Below are 19,066 nucleotides of genomic sequence, written 5' to 3'. Positions count from 1 at the left end.
CATCCAGAAGTTGACCTTCTTGTTTTGACCAATGTGATTAGAGAGGATGCCACATTGATCGTGATGAAGAATACTTTAGAAGATTCAGTATTACAACTCTAGTTAAGAGTTGAAGGATTCAAACTTGACCACTATAGTAGACTATCTAGTTGTGTTATAATTTGGTCACTAGGAGGAAAAGGAGTTATATTCTATTTGAGTGCATTTTGTTCCATAGATGAGAAACGTAGATGGTAGTGGATAGATAGAGAAAATAGAGATGGTTTGTGTGCTATAGTAGCAGAAAAACCACAAGGATCACTCCTTTGTACTTGTATCTATTCCCATTTAGAGAAAAAGAGCGCATAATAGCTTCACCTTCCAGATGGTTTTTCTCCCATAAGGGTTTCACAAACCATATATTTTGTTTACTTGTGAGTTTTATTTTTTTGTTTTTTGTTTTCCATATTTGATCTATTACATGCATAAACAGAACAAAACAATTAACAAATCTAAGGAAAATAAACCCTCATATTGTAGATTTTAAATCATCAAATATATTTTAGTATATCTATTGTGATGAACTATTTAGTGGAATATCCATAGTAGTTTACTGATCATGTGCCTAAGGCCCCAAAGTTTTTGGTCCAAGATTTAAAAATTAGCCATAGGCATGTTAAATTCCCCATGTATTCTGTAAGCCCCATTGAGTTAGGCCTACATATATTAGTGTGGTAACACATATAATCATGTAGCACGTATCCCTCTTATGTGTAGATTGGATGTGATATGAAGTTGTGGAATCAACCATTCACATAAGTACAAATATGGAAAGTGGACTCATATCTAATCTTGATGTGGAATCATAGAAGTTGAATCTTTGATTAAGGTGGGAATGTGAGATGGAGTAATCTCATAATATGAGGGACCAATTAGGAGAGAGTTTACCATGTTGATAAACCATGTAGGTGAAAAGGATTCCTATAGAATTGGAAAGTGCAACAAATGGGACCCATTTATCTCGATAGATAGATTTATTTTTATATGGACATCAATAGTCAATTTTATGCAAGTACAAAAGGAAGAAAAATAAATTCCATGGTGAAAAAATCCTAAGTTAAGATATAGATATGATCATTCACACAATAGAAAAGAACAACTCATGACAATGCTTGTGGCAGTAATGAAGATGGTAGTAGTGGAGACTACATGATGGTGGGAAAATGAAGGTGCAAGATTGAGTGGTGTGTCGAATAATGCCATAATCATGACTATATTGTAATGTAAGTCAGACATCGTATTGTAAGAAACTCTACAGTGTCATGCTTGAGTTGATGTATTAGTTCTATAATATGTACCTCATATAGTTTTTTTTACCAAAGTTAAATGATGATGACACAAAGTGTACCCCTTTGTAGTTCATGGTAATCTAAAACCAAATTTATAGTGCACGATTTGTGGTAAGCCAAAATCCACTTGATAGAGGAAATTTTTTGGTCAACTAGAAACCACTTGGTATGATGGTTTGTGATCATCTAAAACCACTTGATGCATTGTTCATGATAAACAAAAACCACGTGAGGATGTGATGAAGAAAAACAATATCGTGAGAGATGGGAAACATATGGATAGAGATTCTTGTAGAGCTTTTCTTGTTCCTTGGGAGTCTAATGTAGGAGCATTGGGAGCATAATTAAGGATAAGTTGACAAAACCTGGAGCATGGTTACATGTAAGTGGAGAAAGCCTAGGATGATGATGATGATGATGATAATGCTAGGGGAGTTACAAGTATAGATATATTTATGAATGTATGTGATTCAAGGATGGTTGAATGACTCATGTACATGAAGGGCATCCTAGTAGATTAACAGTTACGGTGGTTTGTACCCCTGCATTCTCATGGATGATTATTTATTTATATGGATGCCAACCTTTCGGTAATGTTTGTAAATCCCAAGTTGGACCATACATATACTTTTCTAATCAAGAATTGCTTCAATTAATAATAAATCATGTGCTGCACAGATAGAATTTCTAATTAAGAGGTGCTTCAATTCATAGTAAATCATGTGTTGCACATATAGCTTTGCTAATCAGGAGGTGCTTCACTTCATAGTAAATCATGTGCTACACAAATGAACTTTGTTAATAAAGAGGTGCTTCAATTCATAGTAAATCATGTGTTGCGAAGAACATATTGTTGAAGACTCCAACTGATTAAGACAAGTAGTTGTTAAGGGGGAGTGTTAGAGTATAAAAATCATGCTTGCATTAGGTGTGATAATTGATTTGAGGATTTTGTTACTATAAGGAGTTGATTATATCTAGTTGTGTTAAAAGATATTCACCAACTAGCTTTCTTCCTAGATTGGTGTGTGGTTGAGAGATTTACTTAACTAATTAATTGTGTGATCAATATAGTTCTCTATCTTGAAAACTCAAACATGCATTTATAAATATAACGTTACTTAATTCTAAGGGTATTACTCCAATTTATAACAAAGAGTTTAACTAATTAATTGTGTGATCAAGATAGTTCTCTATCTTGAAAACTCAAACATGCATTTATAAATATAACGTTATTTAATTCTAACGGTATTAGTCCAATTTATAACAAAGAGTTTGCGCATTCTAACAGTATTAGTCCAATTTATACAAAAGACAGTACTAGAGTAGACTCTGCAAAATGTTCTAAACCATAGCTTACATTTACATAGTAACATAGGAGCCCATATATGGAGAATAACAAAAATACATCGCAGTCAAATGAAATTTACATAGTAACATAGGAGCCCATATATGGAGAATAACAAAAATACATCGCAGTCAAATGAAGAAGACACATAATCACCCAAAAGAATGCCCTCCGTCAACCTGGTCGATTGGGTGGCAGCTTCTCTTTCGCTCCGAAGGTGTTTCAGGAGCTCTGCGTCCATGTTGCACCCTGACCCCACCAGGGAGCGAGACCTCAAACTCTGCAGCACGGTCACTAAGATGACGAATTTCCTCTTTCAGCTCATCAAACGAGTCATCCATATTGACACGGAGAGAGAAAATTCGCTTCTAAAAAGAGCTGGAAGCAGATCCTCTACCTATCTAATCTTATCTTCCAATTTGGAGATGGAGGTAAGAAGGGTCTACGAGGACTCAGGAGTCCAACACCTGCTCTATAACAACTACCGCATCCAGATTCCCATGAGTAACAAAACTCCCAGCCATAATAAAAGAAAAGCCACATATTTTACTATGCAAGACCAAAGCTTGACAAACCAGAGCCTCATACACTTCAAACAATCCCGAATGAGAGGCCCGAAATCCATTGGAGCTGAATGTATAGTTGAATTCCCAACCAAGGAAGGAGCCAATTGAATTCAACATGACCCAGCGTTGCTTGAAGAGATTTCCGCCATGGAGAGGCAAGACTGAAGGGACACACTGAACCAGAAAAATTGAATTCATACTCTGACGGATAAGCCTAATTAGCTCAGCTCTCATGAAGTGAATTGGATCTCCTCTCACAGTGAATAGATGGTCGCATCCAACAACTATACCCACCTCTCAACTGATAAGCCACTTGTAATCATCTGCAAGCCACTTGGAGCACAAAATACATATTAAGGAATTTTATGAAAATCCATTCGAATCTTCGATCATTAATCTCAATGATGTCTTGAGTCAGAGTGGCTCATTTTTTAGCTAACTCATCCACTTCTGAGTTCAGATGCCTTACAATGTGGTATAATTTCAAATCCTCTAATTGAGAGATTAAAATGGAAATTCTTTGGCATATGGTCGTTGAATCATTATTGATGGAGTTTTTTCCCCTTGTGAATGGATGAATTACCAACATTTAGCTGCCAAAAATGTTTAGCTTGGAGATGTGGGTTTCTTTTGCAACTTCCAAGCCTTTTCATAGTGTTAGGTACTCTGTCTAATTATTTGGGGCAAATCCCAAATCTCAAGCGAATTTTGCTATCATTTTTTCGTTATGACCTATAATGATCTTTCTCGTTCCAGCCTCCCCAAATATGCAACATGATTGATAACCATGTAGATTCACCCTATTTTACCATGGAGATTTTTTAACTTGTAAATAGGTTTTGTTGTAATACTATTCACCAATACAAACCATAATTCATGTTCATATGACATTCTACGATTTGTTTTTTTAATTAATCGATTTAATTAAAATGGCAAATTATATAACTACTTTGAAAATAAATCTCAATATTTAACATGTAACTATTACTAAAAATATTCTTAGAAATTAAATCCCTACTATCTATTTAATAATTATTATAGATAATTAAGGTAGAGGCAAGAGTGGGAGGGGTCATCCTTAGCCCCGATGAAACAATAGTTTCCCAATTTGCTTGGGGTCTTGGAATAATGACAAACAATAAAGCATAATTCCTTGCTCTATGGAAGGGGCCAAACCTAGGCAGTGAGCTCAAAATCTCTAAGATAACAATTTTGGGATATTCTATGCTAGTCATCCGCGAATTAACCAAAGCCAAGAAAGTGATTAATTTTGAGTCCTCGCCATTAAGTCAAAGGATCTTCGCTTCTACCTCTCAATTCGAACAAGTGGACTTCCTCCACATGTATAGACACTTGAATCCTATGGCTAACAAGCTAGCTAAAAAAGGTGACACCATGAGCCAAGGTGTAATTGATTTGGATCACAAATTGAGATTCTCTCCAACTCCTTAGAAATGCTAGGTTTGAAATTTTTTTTTTAAACATTTTGAAGAGATCTACCCATGCCTCTCTTCATCTACAAAATTCACTTGGTTTGTGGAGAAGTAATCATAATCAAGTTAAAGTGGCAATTGGGGCCAGTTTAGCCAAATCGAATTTTGGTTGGCCCTCTCCCTTTTCCGACCAAACAATTGCATGGACTATTCTTGGTGGCAAAATAATATTTACAAGTGGCATCCCATTTTGGAAATCTCCCTTCTTAGTGGTCTTGTCTATTTATTCTGCCCATGGTGCGAGTTATGGTTGATCCCTCTTGGTAGTGGTATTTAGTCCTCTATGCAAGAAAATGGAGTTAACTCATTTGTCTGGTGGCACCTCTTCGTCATTGATTTCTCATTCTGGCGAGGTTTTGGGGATGGTCTTGGTTTGTTTGCTATAATTTGGCTCAAGGTAGGGTCTTGGTTTCAGTTATATATTGAATTTCTTGGTCTCTCATTTTATTCAATTACTTCACTTGGTTTTAGAAGTTGGAGGAGTGGATTCCACTGTGCTTGATAGCCGCATGGGGGCTTCACTCAACGAACCTCCAAAATATCACGTGGGTTCGTGGCATACTAAACAATACCCTTAATTTGACTACATATTGCAAAATACCTCTAAAAATCGCATTATTTAACCCCTACCAATACGAACTAATACACCTTTCCAATTTAGAAAACCCCTACCAATACGAACCAATACACCTTTCCAATTTAGAAAACCCCTACTTTCACTAGATATTGTGTGTACCCATTTTTCATTAACATTTTTATACCACTTTATATTTTTTCATTAACTTTGAGCTCCATTTTTTATACTTGCCAATATAAAAACCCTTTACCCCTATTATATGCTCAATATATTACATCATTTTTTCCTCAATATATATCTCCCAATATGAACACATGTAATATGGTATTCCCTACCCCACCCTCTAGTGAAGCCCCTGTGGATAGCTGGGATTTGGTCCTTTGTCTCACGATGGCAAATAACTCAAGATCTCAAGAGCAGCTCAATGCAAGTAAAGTGCTTAATAGGCTTTTGGAAGTTTCTTAGGAAATGTTAGCTTCCATCCTAAAACTTGAAGATTGGTTGAAAGACAGAGGAGCTCCTCCAACTCTTTATGGAGGCCAAGCTTCTAAACCACCACACAGACATGGAGAATTCTCTAGAAGCATTATGAGAGGAGGTCCATTTGCTCAGTGCTTGTGTGATTGCATTGGAAGTCTCTAGCAATTCAATGGAGAGGCTCGTAACTAGAGGAACTAGCTCAGGGGCTCCCATGGAAAGAAAGAGAACCTGACAATCCGTTGTGCCTCATTTTGGGGGGCTGAATTTTGGCCTTCTGATGTTTGTCAATGTTAAAAGTTTTGTGTTGAAGCTCAAACTTTTGTATCAGAAAAACTATGTAAAGGTTCTGGGCTCATCTCCAGCTTTTATTAATACAAAATACCCTTACTCATTTCATTGAAAAAACATAAAAGTATTAATAATTAATTTAAAATTTTTAAAAATATAACACTTAAATTAACCATATATATATATATATATATATCTATATATATATATATATTTTTGTTAAACTTGGGCGAACAGGTAAAGCCACCTATTTTGTTATTTATAAAAAAACATATTTAAATAAAAAAAACATCAATAATCTCACTAATGAGAAGTGATAAAAATATTTCACTCTCTCAAACATAAATAATAATAAAAACAAAAATGAATATAGTTTTTTTTGTTTAATTAAAAATTTAATAAAACATCAATAATCTTATTCAAAGTGTCCCTACTAAAGAGAAGTGGTAAGAATATTCTACCCACAGTGTTAACCATAAATAAAATAACAATATAATCTTATATCAAATTTATAGAGAAATAAAATAGTTAAAAGTTAAATGTTTTTTAAGCAGTTTTATTATTTTGTGCCTAAGTAAATTTTGATCCATTTTATACATTAAAAATGCATCATAAACAATAATAAATTATAAGTGATGGATATATAGAGAAGATCAAAACAACATTTTATTCAAATTTTATACTCTAAAAGAAATTATAAGTAGTAAATATATATCCTTCACAGCGAAGCCAACTATTCTGGCTGCAAGCCCATTTAGCGGGCGGTTCCTCAAGAATACCCATTAACCTAGTTGTTTTGTTAAGACAAAAAAGAACGAATTAGTGACTCACAAAAATATGTTTACACATACACACACTCAGCGGCGGCGTTGAATCCCCTCATTCTTGGCCGCAGAAAGGAGGAGGTGTTCCACCTGTTTCAGGCGCTCGGTAAGAGAGATGATCTCCTGACGGTAAGCCCGCGCTTGTTCCACAGATTCCGCCTCCAACTCGCCGAGCTGAGTGCACAGCCTCTCCTCCGCTTCTCGAGCGCGGTGAAGGCGGATCCTGGTTTCCTCTACCTCACCCCGCAGCTCCGCCTCCTTCCTTCGGCTCTCCTCCAGTTGCTGTAGGAGGCGCTTGTTTTTCATTCTCAATTCCTCAATTTCCTCCCCCTCTCCTGCTACTCTGCTCAAATCGTTCACATTCTTCACCTTCGGTTTCGGCTTCTCTATAGGAGACGCGAAGGTGAAACCGAGGAGAGCAGGTGCCATTTCACTACTCTTCTACAGTCGCACAATGTATTCAATACAGGACGTGAATTTTGTTTGCCTCTGGAATGCAATTCTATAGAGTGTACACCGTATAAATAGCCTCGACTGGTTACTGGTTGCTCCAGAGTTGTTGAATAAAGCTATCCATGACCACAGATCGACAGGCGTCCACATTCATTGAACCGAAACGAGTGGTATAAGCCAATCGACGCGAACCTCTGGGCCCACTCCCTTCAAGATGAAGCAGAAAAGCAACGTAGGGGGAAGGGAAGGCAGGCATCCATTCGTTGATATGTATGGGCCCACAAACACACAAAAAGATTGCTGCCAAGTGAGAAATGGCAAACGCATAGCAACAACTCGAAAGTTCTAGATTTGCCATAAGATACGTGTCGTGGTGTAACTACGAGTGATTAACGTAGATTCTATTATTAAATTAGTAATGTCCAAAAAATGTGTAGAAACATAATGATGATAGCTGAGGGAGAAGGTTGGCTTTACAGGAACAAATGAATGCATTGTGTGGCGAACAACATGGGTACGTCACCCATTGAAGTGTTAGGGTTAGTATCTCAAATTTTATTAAGAGTTTTTAATTAATTAGCTGTATTTTAAATTTGGATTTATTAAATTTTGAGAGGGATTATAATTTTTGAAATGCAAATAATTTATAGAGTAAATAAATCTTTCTCATTGTTTGGTAGATTCGGAATTAAGAGAGATCTATACGCTCTTTCATATTTTTTTCCTATGTATACGTTTAATTAAATTTATTATTAATGTTTTCTAAAATATTAGAGATCAAATTGAAAGAATTAAAAATATCTCTTATACATTGAATTAATGGAATAATAATTCTCTCAATCTTTTTCTCTATATATTTCATGTTAAAATCTTTTACTCAACCTATGTTTTGAAATATTTTATTTAGAAACTACATTAAACTTTTGAAATATTTTATTTATAACCTAAATTAAAATTTTGTTTTTAGCAATATTTTTAAAATCATATATATTCCATATTACAAATAAAATAATTTACACTATCTCCCTAATTATGGAAAATGAAAATATAATATTTTTTTAATTTAAATTACTTTATTTTTCTCTTTTTTTTTCTAGAAAGAAAATCTTGATATTATATTGAGGATATATAAAACAAAATGTTCAGATAGTTCTGAATGTGTTTTGATGAAAACTCCTGATACTACCGATAGACTGCATCTCAAAACCAAGTTGAGCAGATAACCATCATGTAATATGTACATGTTAACAGCATTTTCAGAAAGAAACAAAAAACCATTGAAACCATTCAGCTGATCGGAAGGTAAAGAGCAGTGACGGATGATAGAACAAATTTGGCGGATAAAGAAGAGTCCTCAAAAAATTTTAGGTTCCGCCACCTCCAAAGTGACCAGATGGTGATGGGAAGAATGGGCCGGAGAGTGTTTTGGCGCCCCCACCAGGCAAACGCTGCATCCACAGAGATGAAGTTAAGATGTTGAAAAGAGAAAAACTGTGCAAGGTCATACCAGATTTGTTGTGTGACAGAGCATTTGAAGAAGAGGTGGAAGTTTGTCTCTTATTCCATATTGCAGAGAGCACATCTGCTGGGGCCGTGCCATGACCGCCGCCTCAAGGAGTCCCAAGTTAAATTCTTGTTGAAAAGCACCAACCAGGAGAATAAGATAATCTTAAGGGGGCATCCAAGCTTCCACCAGAAGACTGGAAATCGCCGATTTGTTGAAGAGTTAGCAGAAATGAGATCAGAGTATATGTCCTTTACATTTTCCTGAGAAACAGAGAAAGGAAGGGACCAGATCAGGTGATCATCATTGGTGGATCGTTGTAAGCCTCCCTGCTGGAGAGAGGAAGATAGATCGGACCAAAGAGGGAGAAGGTCGATTGGAAGACCAATATCATCAGCATCCCGAAGCATGGGCGAAGGGCCGCACCATTCCTTTATGATTCGGTTCCATGTGAAGTAGCCAGATCTGCGGAGGAAGAAAAGAAGAGGTGGAGGAAACTGTAATGTTCCCCTGAAACCAGCGAAGGAGTCTATACCTATGATAATTATCTTATTTAATATGGACATTGAAATATTTTTTTGTTATATATATATATAAACTGAAAAATTACATTTCTTGATTATACTAAAAGTATATTATATATTTTTTATTTTCTGTTACTCTATATTTTTATATAAAATTAAGATAAAAATTAAAGTATTTTAATTATGAGCACCATTAATTTATTTTATTATTATTAATTTTAATTTTATTTTAATATTTTTGAATGAAACATTACTTGACAACATCTCTATCTCTTCTGGGCACAATAATTATGTATTTTGTTTGAATTTTTAATAATAAATATGGGTTTTAAAATGAAAATAGTACATTAACAAAATGAGAAATTGAAATTAGTTTGAATCCCTAATCTTGTAAGTTATCTTCTTTAATAAGAATAATTTAATTTAACAAAATGAGAAATTGAAATTAGTTTGAATCCCTAACCTTGTAAGTTACCTTCTTTAATAAGAATAAAAAAAATAAATTAAAGGTTTATCGTTTCGTTTCAATATTCATAACAGGATTTTCAATTAACCACTAAATAATCGTTTCAATTCAAATTTGGATGTTTGAATCGATTTCAGCATCTAGAGAATAAATGAATTCGCCTTGTCACCCATAATCTAATCGACCAAGGAGGGAGAGAGCATTTCCAAAGTATAAGATGCAATCAATCGACCAAAAAGAGAGAGCATTTCCCAACTTCATGTGCTTCCCATGAATAATAGTAGAGCATATCGGAAATTCATCTAAAAACTATTGAAGAACTACTATTACAATGTATTATAGAATTCCAACAGGTACATATCATTGGTTTATTGAATTTTTAGATGTTTTTATATATCTAGGCATTTTAGCGATTTGAAAGGTTATTGTGTATCCATTCCTCCAGTACAATAATGAATAGTGGGAATAGTGGGAGAAAGGATGTAGAGCTTTTCGGATGAAGAGATGATTGTAATATTGTAAATAAAAATGTAAAATTGAAATTTAATTAGCATAGATCTATTTTAAATATGGATTTAACATGAGCTTTTAATATGATTTTAAAAGTATTTAATTTCTTCAAGTGTAAATATTTTTATGAGTTAGTGTTATTTAAATGTTTTGTATTGTTATTTAATTTTGTTAATTTTATATTTTTTTTAAATTTTTATTTAATATATAAGAAAAATTTCAATTTTTATGATATACTGACATCCTTACATATCAAGCTAGGCTATAGAATAAACTTCTAAACTCAATTATCAACATACTTTTTTTTAACATATTTAAATTATACTCTCCCCATTAAAATTCCACAAAATCGAAAAATCAAGCCCTAAGAATACTAAAATTATTCATTAAATTAGGTTTAATTTAATATAATTATGTGTGTCATATTTTATTCATGATATTCATGTGAATGTACACGACTACATCAATGTTTATAACTTTACATTGCTTTCACATACCAGACTTTATGCATAAAAGGATTGTTGGTGATTATGTCTCCATAGGATGATAAATTATAGTAATGGGTTCCTTAAAGGAACCCAAACGTGATAGATTTATGGGAGCACTAAAATAAAATTAATCACTAACAACGGACGATAAAATAATTCATCAACCCATAAATGAAGATACAATTGAGATTTGTTTCTTGAGCGTGGATCGTGTATATTATTAGTCCTTGCCATCTGGCAATGGCCAGGGACTGTAGTAATCGAAATGTCGGGCGTAAGCATTAGTTTAGCAACTTAAAAGTAACAAATAACCAAAGTTTGTAATCAAGATCTGTATATTTTACACTGCAACCTTTTTGACCATCTTATTTGGCCTCTTCCCGAGGCAGGGAGGCAAAAACATAGGTTATATTCATTAGTTTACTTCCCATAAACTAACAATTGAATTAATGCTAACATTAATTCTGTAACTTTTAATGTTTATTATTTTTTCATTGCCTATGTTTTATAAAAATGTTTTATAAACTTTGGTTGCTGCATGAAGATGGGAAGGCAGGTAGCTTGCATGAACTTGAGTGTGGCGAGAGGAGGCCTTACATGAAGATGCCCATGCGTGTACTAAATCAACCTATTCATGTGTAGGTGGCTGGACGCGAGGCACTTCCACAAGATGTACATGTCTTTCATACTCTAAGTTGTTGCTCCTATCTATTTTATTTCTCGGAAATCTCCTTTCTTGCGGGCGTGGTGGGATCGTTGTCTATTTAGGATCTCTTCCCTCTCATCGGCCATCTCTGAGACTGTCTTAGCTATCTCGGCTATCTTGAGACGAGAGGTAGTATGTAACCTGGCGAAACTCTATATTATACGTTGTTGTCCCTGATGCGGCTAATTATAATGGTGAAACTCTATACTATACACCATTCACTGGATCAATAAGCTCACTGGCGTCATTCACTGGATCATTTACTGGTCTCTTTGTGCAATTGGGGCAGAAAACTGTCTCCCTCTCCATCTCTTCTTACTTCTTATTAGCCTTAAGGGTATCGAGCCTTAGAAACTCCTGTTGTAGCTCTTCATGATGGCAGTATCACTGCTCGATGGCGGGATTTTTGTGCAGAGGGCGCAGATCAGTCAGGTTTACGTCATTTCATGAAAATTCGTGGCGACATCAAGGTAATCTCCACAGGATTTATTGGGTATATAATTATTTATTTTTAAATTTAGAAAATGTTCTGATTGCAATACAAAGTAAGGGTTACAAGTAGTGATATTCATTACTAGTTACCTGGTGCCATTATTTAGATTGCGTGCAGACAGAGTCGGTTTCTTGAATTCCTGCTCCTGGACTTGCTCTATGTATATAGTACAGGAATAGACTTCATGCAATTACTGTAACAAGAAATATATTTCATATTAAAATGCGCAAATATATTTCATATTAAAATCTGCATTTGGAGTGCAGTGATACAACAAAGTTTACAAAATTGGTTCAATAAACCTAGTTTACAAAGTTTACGAAATCTGTCTGAAATTGAAAAAATATGAAAAAATATCACTGCATCATGAAGATTGGCAAATTGAAAAAAATATGAAAAAATATCACTGCATCATGAAGATTGGCAAAGTGGGGCGTCTTAGATTAATACACTCAGTCAACTTGCCTCTGCTGGCCACGATTCCTGGGGGATTCTTGTTGTGCAGGCCTCTGAAGCTACTGTTTCTGTTTGTCTTTGTTGATGGTGAGGCTGTCTCTACCAGCCAGTTACGTCATTTCATGAAAATTCACGACGACATCAAGGTAATCTCCACAGGATTCATTGGGTATATAATTCTTTCTTTTTAAATTTAGAAAATGTTCTGATTGCAATACAAAGTAAGGGTTACAAGTAGTGCTATTCATTATTAGTTACCTGGTGCCATTATTTAGATTGCGTGCAAACATAGTCGGTTTCTTCAATTCCTGCTCCTGGACTTGCTCTTGCTGCTTTTCCCTCAAAGTAAAAGGCAGACAGAGTTGGTTTCTTGAATTCCTGCTCCTGGACTTGCTCTGTGTATATAGTACAGGCATAGACTTCATGCAATTATTGTAACAAGAAATATATTTCATATTAAAATGCGCAAATATATTTCATATTAAAATCTGCATTTGGAGTGTAGCAATACAACAAAGTTTACAAAATTGGTTCAATAAACCTAGTTTACAAAGTTTACAAAATCTGTCTGAAATTGAAAAAATATGAAAAAAGATCACTACATCATGAAGATTGGCAAATTGAAAAAAAATATGAAAAAATATCACTGCATCATGAAGATTGGAAAAGCGGGGCGTCTTATATTAATACACTCAGTCAACTTGCCTCTGCTAGCCACGATTCCTGGGGGATTCTTGTTGTGCATGCCTCTGAAGCTATTGTTTCTGTCTATCTTTATTGATGGTGAGGTTGTCTCTACCAACCAACTTGCAATTACCTTACCCAAGAGGAGTAGTGGCATAAACAAAGGTGGCGGATCCACTCTTTTCTAGTCCTATTCCCAGTCCCTGATCGAATTCCAAGCCCAGATCTTGATCGAATTCGAATTCCAAGCGCAGATCCTAAAAAATGCCATGATCAAATTCCAAGTGCAGATCATAAATATCCAAACGCAAAAATGTCAGGGCAGGCAAGCTGAAACAACCGTTGTTGCTGCGGTTGCGATTTTGATAAGCTGGTGTTTTTACAGTTTTTATTTTCTCTTACCACATGGTCGTATTCTTCAGAAACATGAAGACAGGTTTCATTTTCATGCGACATGTTTCATTTTCGTTTTCTATGAGCATGCCACGTTTCATTTTCAGTACCTTTCGTGTGATCCTGCTAGGCCGTCGGTTCAACGTCTTGCATACGATGTGTAATCCATTATCGTGGAAGACTCACATTGGCGGGCTAAGCGGGTTGTTTACACCTGTGATGGCGCCACCACTTGCAGCTGTCGTAAGCCCACTATAAACATGTGCTCTTATCACTGTACCAGTGAATGCGCCAATTGACCAAGCAAAAGTATTGATCCGTGATATAAATCCATAAGGAGTTGACGGAACCAAAATTACTACCTATACTCAAATAGTAAACTATTGCTTTCAATTGTGATTTCGTTTCAATTTCGATTCAAGAAACAAAAGAATGGGCAACATAGAATCGCTAGTCAATGAAAAGATTATGTTATATATATCTACTATTTCCTTATATGTGACGATGATACACACCAAGTAACAAAGATCTTTCAGGTAAAATGCATTTTATTTGTTAAAATGCATTTCGGATAACAGTCAATAAATCTACGCTTGTAATGTTTGGTACCTCTTAATTGATAGTTCCCAGCTGAACGTAAAAAAGTTTCTATTCTAGTTCCACAGTATTTATAGAAGATGAAATTCAGTAAAACTGCATATTTGTAATTACTAAGAGCTACGCCCAATTCTAGTTACGCATCAACTGTATTTTCCTCATGCTCACCTTAAACAATTGAAACCTATTTGAATGACTGAATTGGTTTTGCATCGCACGCACAGCTCCAACGACTTCTTACTGAGCATACAAAATTATTCTACATATGAAACCACATGAAACATTTCACATTCCAATGAAATTAGAGGGCGTATTTGTCAATTATGTTTTTTGCCTAATCAGAGATCATTGGTGCTTATGGATCGGTGGGCCTTGTTGGCTGGATGGGCCCGCGTGGCTGATTTTATTTCTTTATTTCTTTAATTTTTTTTATATCTAAAGAGTGCGCGGTTTAGTGGGGCCCTAACAAAATCCCAAAGGCAAAATCTCCTCTAAATTTTTTTTTTTATATCTAAAGAGTGCGTGGTTTAGTGGGGCCCTAACAAAATCCCAAAGGTAAAATCCCCAAGGTAGGGACTAGCTGCCATGTAGCGTCCCTTGCTTCTATTGAATTGGCTTTTGATGGATGACTCTCTCATTAAAAGATCACCTTGATGCAAAGAATCTCAAAATTTTAACCAATGAACTCAAAGTTACATTAATCTCAAAATTTTAAGCAATGAACCCAAGTTATATTAACATCAAAATTTTAATCAATAAACACAGTGGTGGGAAAATATTTAATTAACTCATTATTTACTAATGAAACTCAAATGATTTTAATTATGTTTTATAAATTCATATAATGATAATTGATGTGTTGCTATTTAATTAATATCAATATGAAATAAAATATGTATTTATAACAATTAAAGAATAATTATTGGTTATAACCTAAACATGACTAGCTACGGTTGATTGAAAACTTTGTATGTATAATTTTTTTTTTTTTAATTTCAGAAATTTTCACAATTATATATATATATATATATATATATATATATATAACCAAGGTAGAGACTGTATCGATGTTTTCTATTTTTATATTAGTGTTTATATTACTTTCATATACCAAACCTTTTTTTTTTTTTCAGTACGAAAAAAGCTTGATAGTATTAAAAACCAATAATCATATAAATACATGAGTATAGTCTGAGATGGGAGAAATAACATGGTTGTACAGCCAGATTGGGAATAGTGAGAAGCAAAATTGCCTGAAAGCCAAAAGTACCCAAGTGTACCGGAAAAGGAAATATTCATGTGCAATACATCAAAGGGAAAAAGCAGTGCTTTTACCAGATTGATTGCCTGGATAAGAAAAAACCTCAATAGAGGTCGATAATTGCCAGCTGGGCTAGAGAATGCCTAATGTACAAAAAAGATTGCTTTGAAACATACCTGGGAAATGATATGAAACAAGAGAATTATGAGCCAGGTAGAGAAAAGTCCTGAATCGAATATGTTTCAGCTTCCATTTTTATGTCCATTTTCCAATTTCCCAATTGAGTTAGGAGTCCTCTCTTTGACAATTCATCAACTTGTGTATTCTGGGATCTGTTCACATGATGAATAGAATAATCCTTCCTCCTTTTCCATAGTGTGTCAATTATGTTCATCCATCCAGAAAGGTGTTGATTTTTTATAATACTCTTTGTTGTGACATGGTCAATAATTATTTTAGAGTCTCCATAGATCTTTAAAGACAGAATATTTAGGAATAAGCTAAAGTATAGTAACCCTGATAGTGCCATAGCCTCAGCCTTGTTGTTAGTTCCTTTTCCCAGATTCCAGTATATAGAAAAATGTTGATCTTCTTTCATGACTATGAAAACCCCACATGCGCATATACCATTTTGTCCCGCCCCATCAAAATAAGCTCTTGGGAGATTCATTTGGCTTGTTGTCTGCTCCTTTGATTTTTCCGGTTTATGCTGAGAAACCTTGAGAGGGATGGAGTTATAAAGAGTGATGATGTTTTCAAAAATGGATCCAAAAGATTCCTTTCTGTTTTGGAACAAAGTGTTGTTTCTCCATTTCCAGATAGACCAAAACACTAGTTGAGGAATAGGTCTCCAAATTGCTTTCTGGTTGCTCCACCAATACAGAGCTTCTTTTAGTGAAGGATGCGGAACAAAATTGAAACCAAAAAAGGAAGAAAGGTTCCTCCAAAGCTGGAGAGAGTGAATGCAATGCAAAAACATGTGAAGGTTGTTTTCAGCCTCTGCTTTACAACTTAAACATATTCCAGGGCCTGACTAGTTCCTCTTTTGCAAGTTTTCCCACGTTAGATTTTTGTTATGGAATACTAACTAGGAAAAAATGATGATTTTATGAGGGCTTCCAGTTTTCCATGAAGATAGGGGATAAATGTTATGTTGGTAGTTATATTTTCATGATAATAAATTACAACAATGGATTCTTTAAGAAATCTAAGCTTGAAACTTTTATGGGAGCATTGAAATAAACTTAATTATTAAGAACTTAAGGTAAAATTATTCATCCTCCCATAAATGAGATTTATTTCATGAGTGTGAACCTTGTAGACTATTTCTCTTGAATGGATACCTTTGATTAATGATTCTTTATAGAAAAAATCACCTCGATCCAAAGGAAACTCAAAATTTTAACTAATTAACCCAACATTGTTGTGGAAAGATATTTATTTTCCCATCATTTACTAATGAAAACTTAGATAACCCATCACTTATTAATGAAAACTAAGATTAACAAAGATTGTTCTTTTCCAAGGTAGCATATAATGAATTTCCATTAATTGATTGATATATGCCTATGAGCTTCTATCAATTACATTTACTAATGTAGTTGTGTTAGTTGAAAAGTCGATGGTAGGGATTTAATTTTCATTTTTTTAGGAAAGAAATGAACATGAAAAAAATAATAATTTATATAGTATATTTTTAATAACAAACATAGATAGAGGGTTGAGATTTATCTTAAACGTAACTATGTTTTTTTTTTCAATTGAATTAAAAAATTACATTAAAATAACAAAAATATATAAAATAATTCGATTGTGAAATAAGCTTCACTACAATACCATGGGTCAACACCATGGCAATAGTGGGAATTGCAGAGACAAGGGTTTGATTTTCAGTTACAACAAGCATACAATTCAATCAGCGTTAGAAGCAGAGATTTGCAGGCAGTGGATTTATCAAGAAGAAATTTCGGTGAGTATATTAGTACTTTTGTTGAGCATATTTGGGCACAATTGGTTTGCAATAGGTTTTGCAGCCGCAGATCGACATTGCGTGGAAGAGAAAAGCACACAATAGAGGGATTTCTAGAATTTTTCAAAGGGTTTCCACATCTAGTTTTTAGGAGGAAATCTATGATTTCCAATTGCAGTAGGTCGTAACAGTTTTTCCAGTCAGTTAGTGCGAACTTCAAGAGCAGTAGATTGTGTGAAAAATTCCAGAGAAGGACTTTTAGAAGGTTGAGAAAGTTTCCCAATTGAGGTAGCAATTATAGTGAATATTATAGAAGGGACATTTGGATGTAATTAATAGCAAATCTACAAATTCTAGGAGGGAGTGTAAGTAGCAAAGAGAGGTCGAGTAAGAAAGGGAGGATATTCCTCTTTATTTTCCCAATTTTGATTTTTCGCAAAGATGTCCTCAGTAGGACTCTAAGATTAGGATATGATTGAAGGAGCCTCCAACTATTGTGTCTCGAAATCTAGAATGACTTTCCTTCCAGATGAGTATGCTCTGAAGACGTATGTAGAGAATATTGTATTTGTACCTACAGATTAGTAGTAGCTAGAGAACTACAATAAGGAGATGGCCAATGCGAAGAGGATGATTCTCGATGGAGTTCAAGATCATATAGTTTTGCATCTATCTGGCAAGAAAATTACAAAAGAGATGTGGGATGTCATTGTAAAGCTTTTCTAAGACTCTTTTGAGAACACAAATATGTTTTTGAAAGAGAAGTTGAGGACTACCAAGATGCCGAAGGGTGAGGGAGTGACTCCCTATCTCACCATAATTCAGAATGTGCGAGATGAGCTTGCAACAGTTGGAGAGACAGCTCCCGAAAATAAGATAGTGTGTACAACTCTCAACAGTTTCACCAAGGAGTGGGAAACATTCATTTAGGGTATCACTAGACGAGATCAACTACCTAATTCAGATTGAGTGTGGAGTGATTTCACTTAGGAAGAGATGAAGATTGCTCTTGTTGAGGGTAATATCAATAGTAGCAGAAGAAAAGGATATAAGAGTGTGAAAGATGAGGAGAATGTAGTCCTTGCATCTAAAGGGAAAGTGAAGAAAATCGCTAGTCAGGGATAAGGTTCAAAGGGAGGAGAAAAGAAGAAAGGTCTGTTGAAGATCAAATGCTTCAGGTGTGGTGAGTTTGGTCAATACAGTACCCAATGTCCCAAGAAGAAGAAGGACAAGAAGGGGGAGCAACATACAACAACTTTGACATAAATAGATGACTTGTCCACTAGATTGGAGGGCGAATTCACCTTGTATGTAGCTATACATCTAGGAGAGACTGGGGAGACCTTGAACTATAGTCACCAAAGTTATAGAGATTTGGGTAAGGTCCTAGGAGGATAGCATCATAAAAGTTTTTCCTCATGGATTAATACCATTGCTACAGTCAAATTCTGAGTAGTTGGATCGTATTATTCAGCAAGCACAATCAAATTTTGAGGGAAAATTGCAAAACTAGTAGTAGTCAGTCACTGAGGGGTGCAATGGCAGTCGGGCGCAGATAGTTACTCAGTAGATAGAGCATAAATCATTGTAGTTAGAGACTCAGTGGACTATTGCAAATCCAGTTGTTGGGATTTGGTTCTCAGTTGTTGTAGTTGCAA

The 19,066-nt window shown here is 34.9% G+C and overlaps 1 protein-coding gene across 1 annotated transcript; it reads right to left on the bottom strand.

The window, feature by feature from the left end:
• Window positions 1–6,722: 6,722 nt before the first annotated feature.
• LOC149205998 (protein RESPONSE TO LOW SULFUR 4-like) lies at window positions 6,723–7,427 on the bottom strand. The gene has a single exon (XM_089393612.1). It carries the CDS (start codon window positions 7,331–7,333, stop codon window positions 6,938–6,940), a length of 396 nt encoding a protein of 131 aa, XP_089249738.1. The 5' UTR covers window positions 7,334–7,427; the 3' UTR covers window positions 6,723–6,937.
• Window positions 7,428–19,066: the final 11,639 nt, after the last annotated feature.

This window comes from Pinus tabuliformis, chromosome 1_2, assembly GCF_031772625.1.
Source record: "Pinus tabuliformis cultivar Carrire ecotype Pingquan chromosome 1_2, CPIR1, whole genome shotgun sequence".
Classification (NCBI taxonomy): Eukaryota; Viridiplantae; Streptophyta; class Pinopsida; order Pinales; family Pinaceae; genus Pinus; species Pinus tabuliformis.
This window is presented reverse-complemented; position numbering and strand designations above follow the sequence as displayed.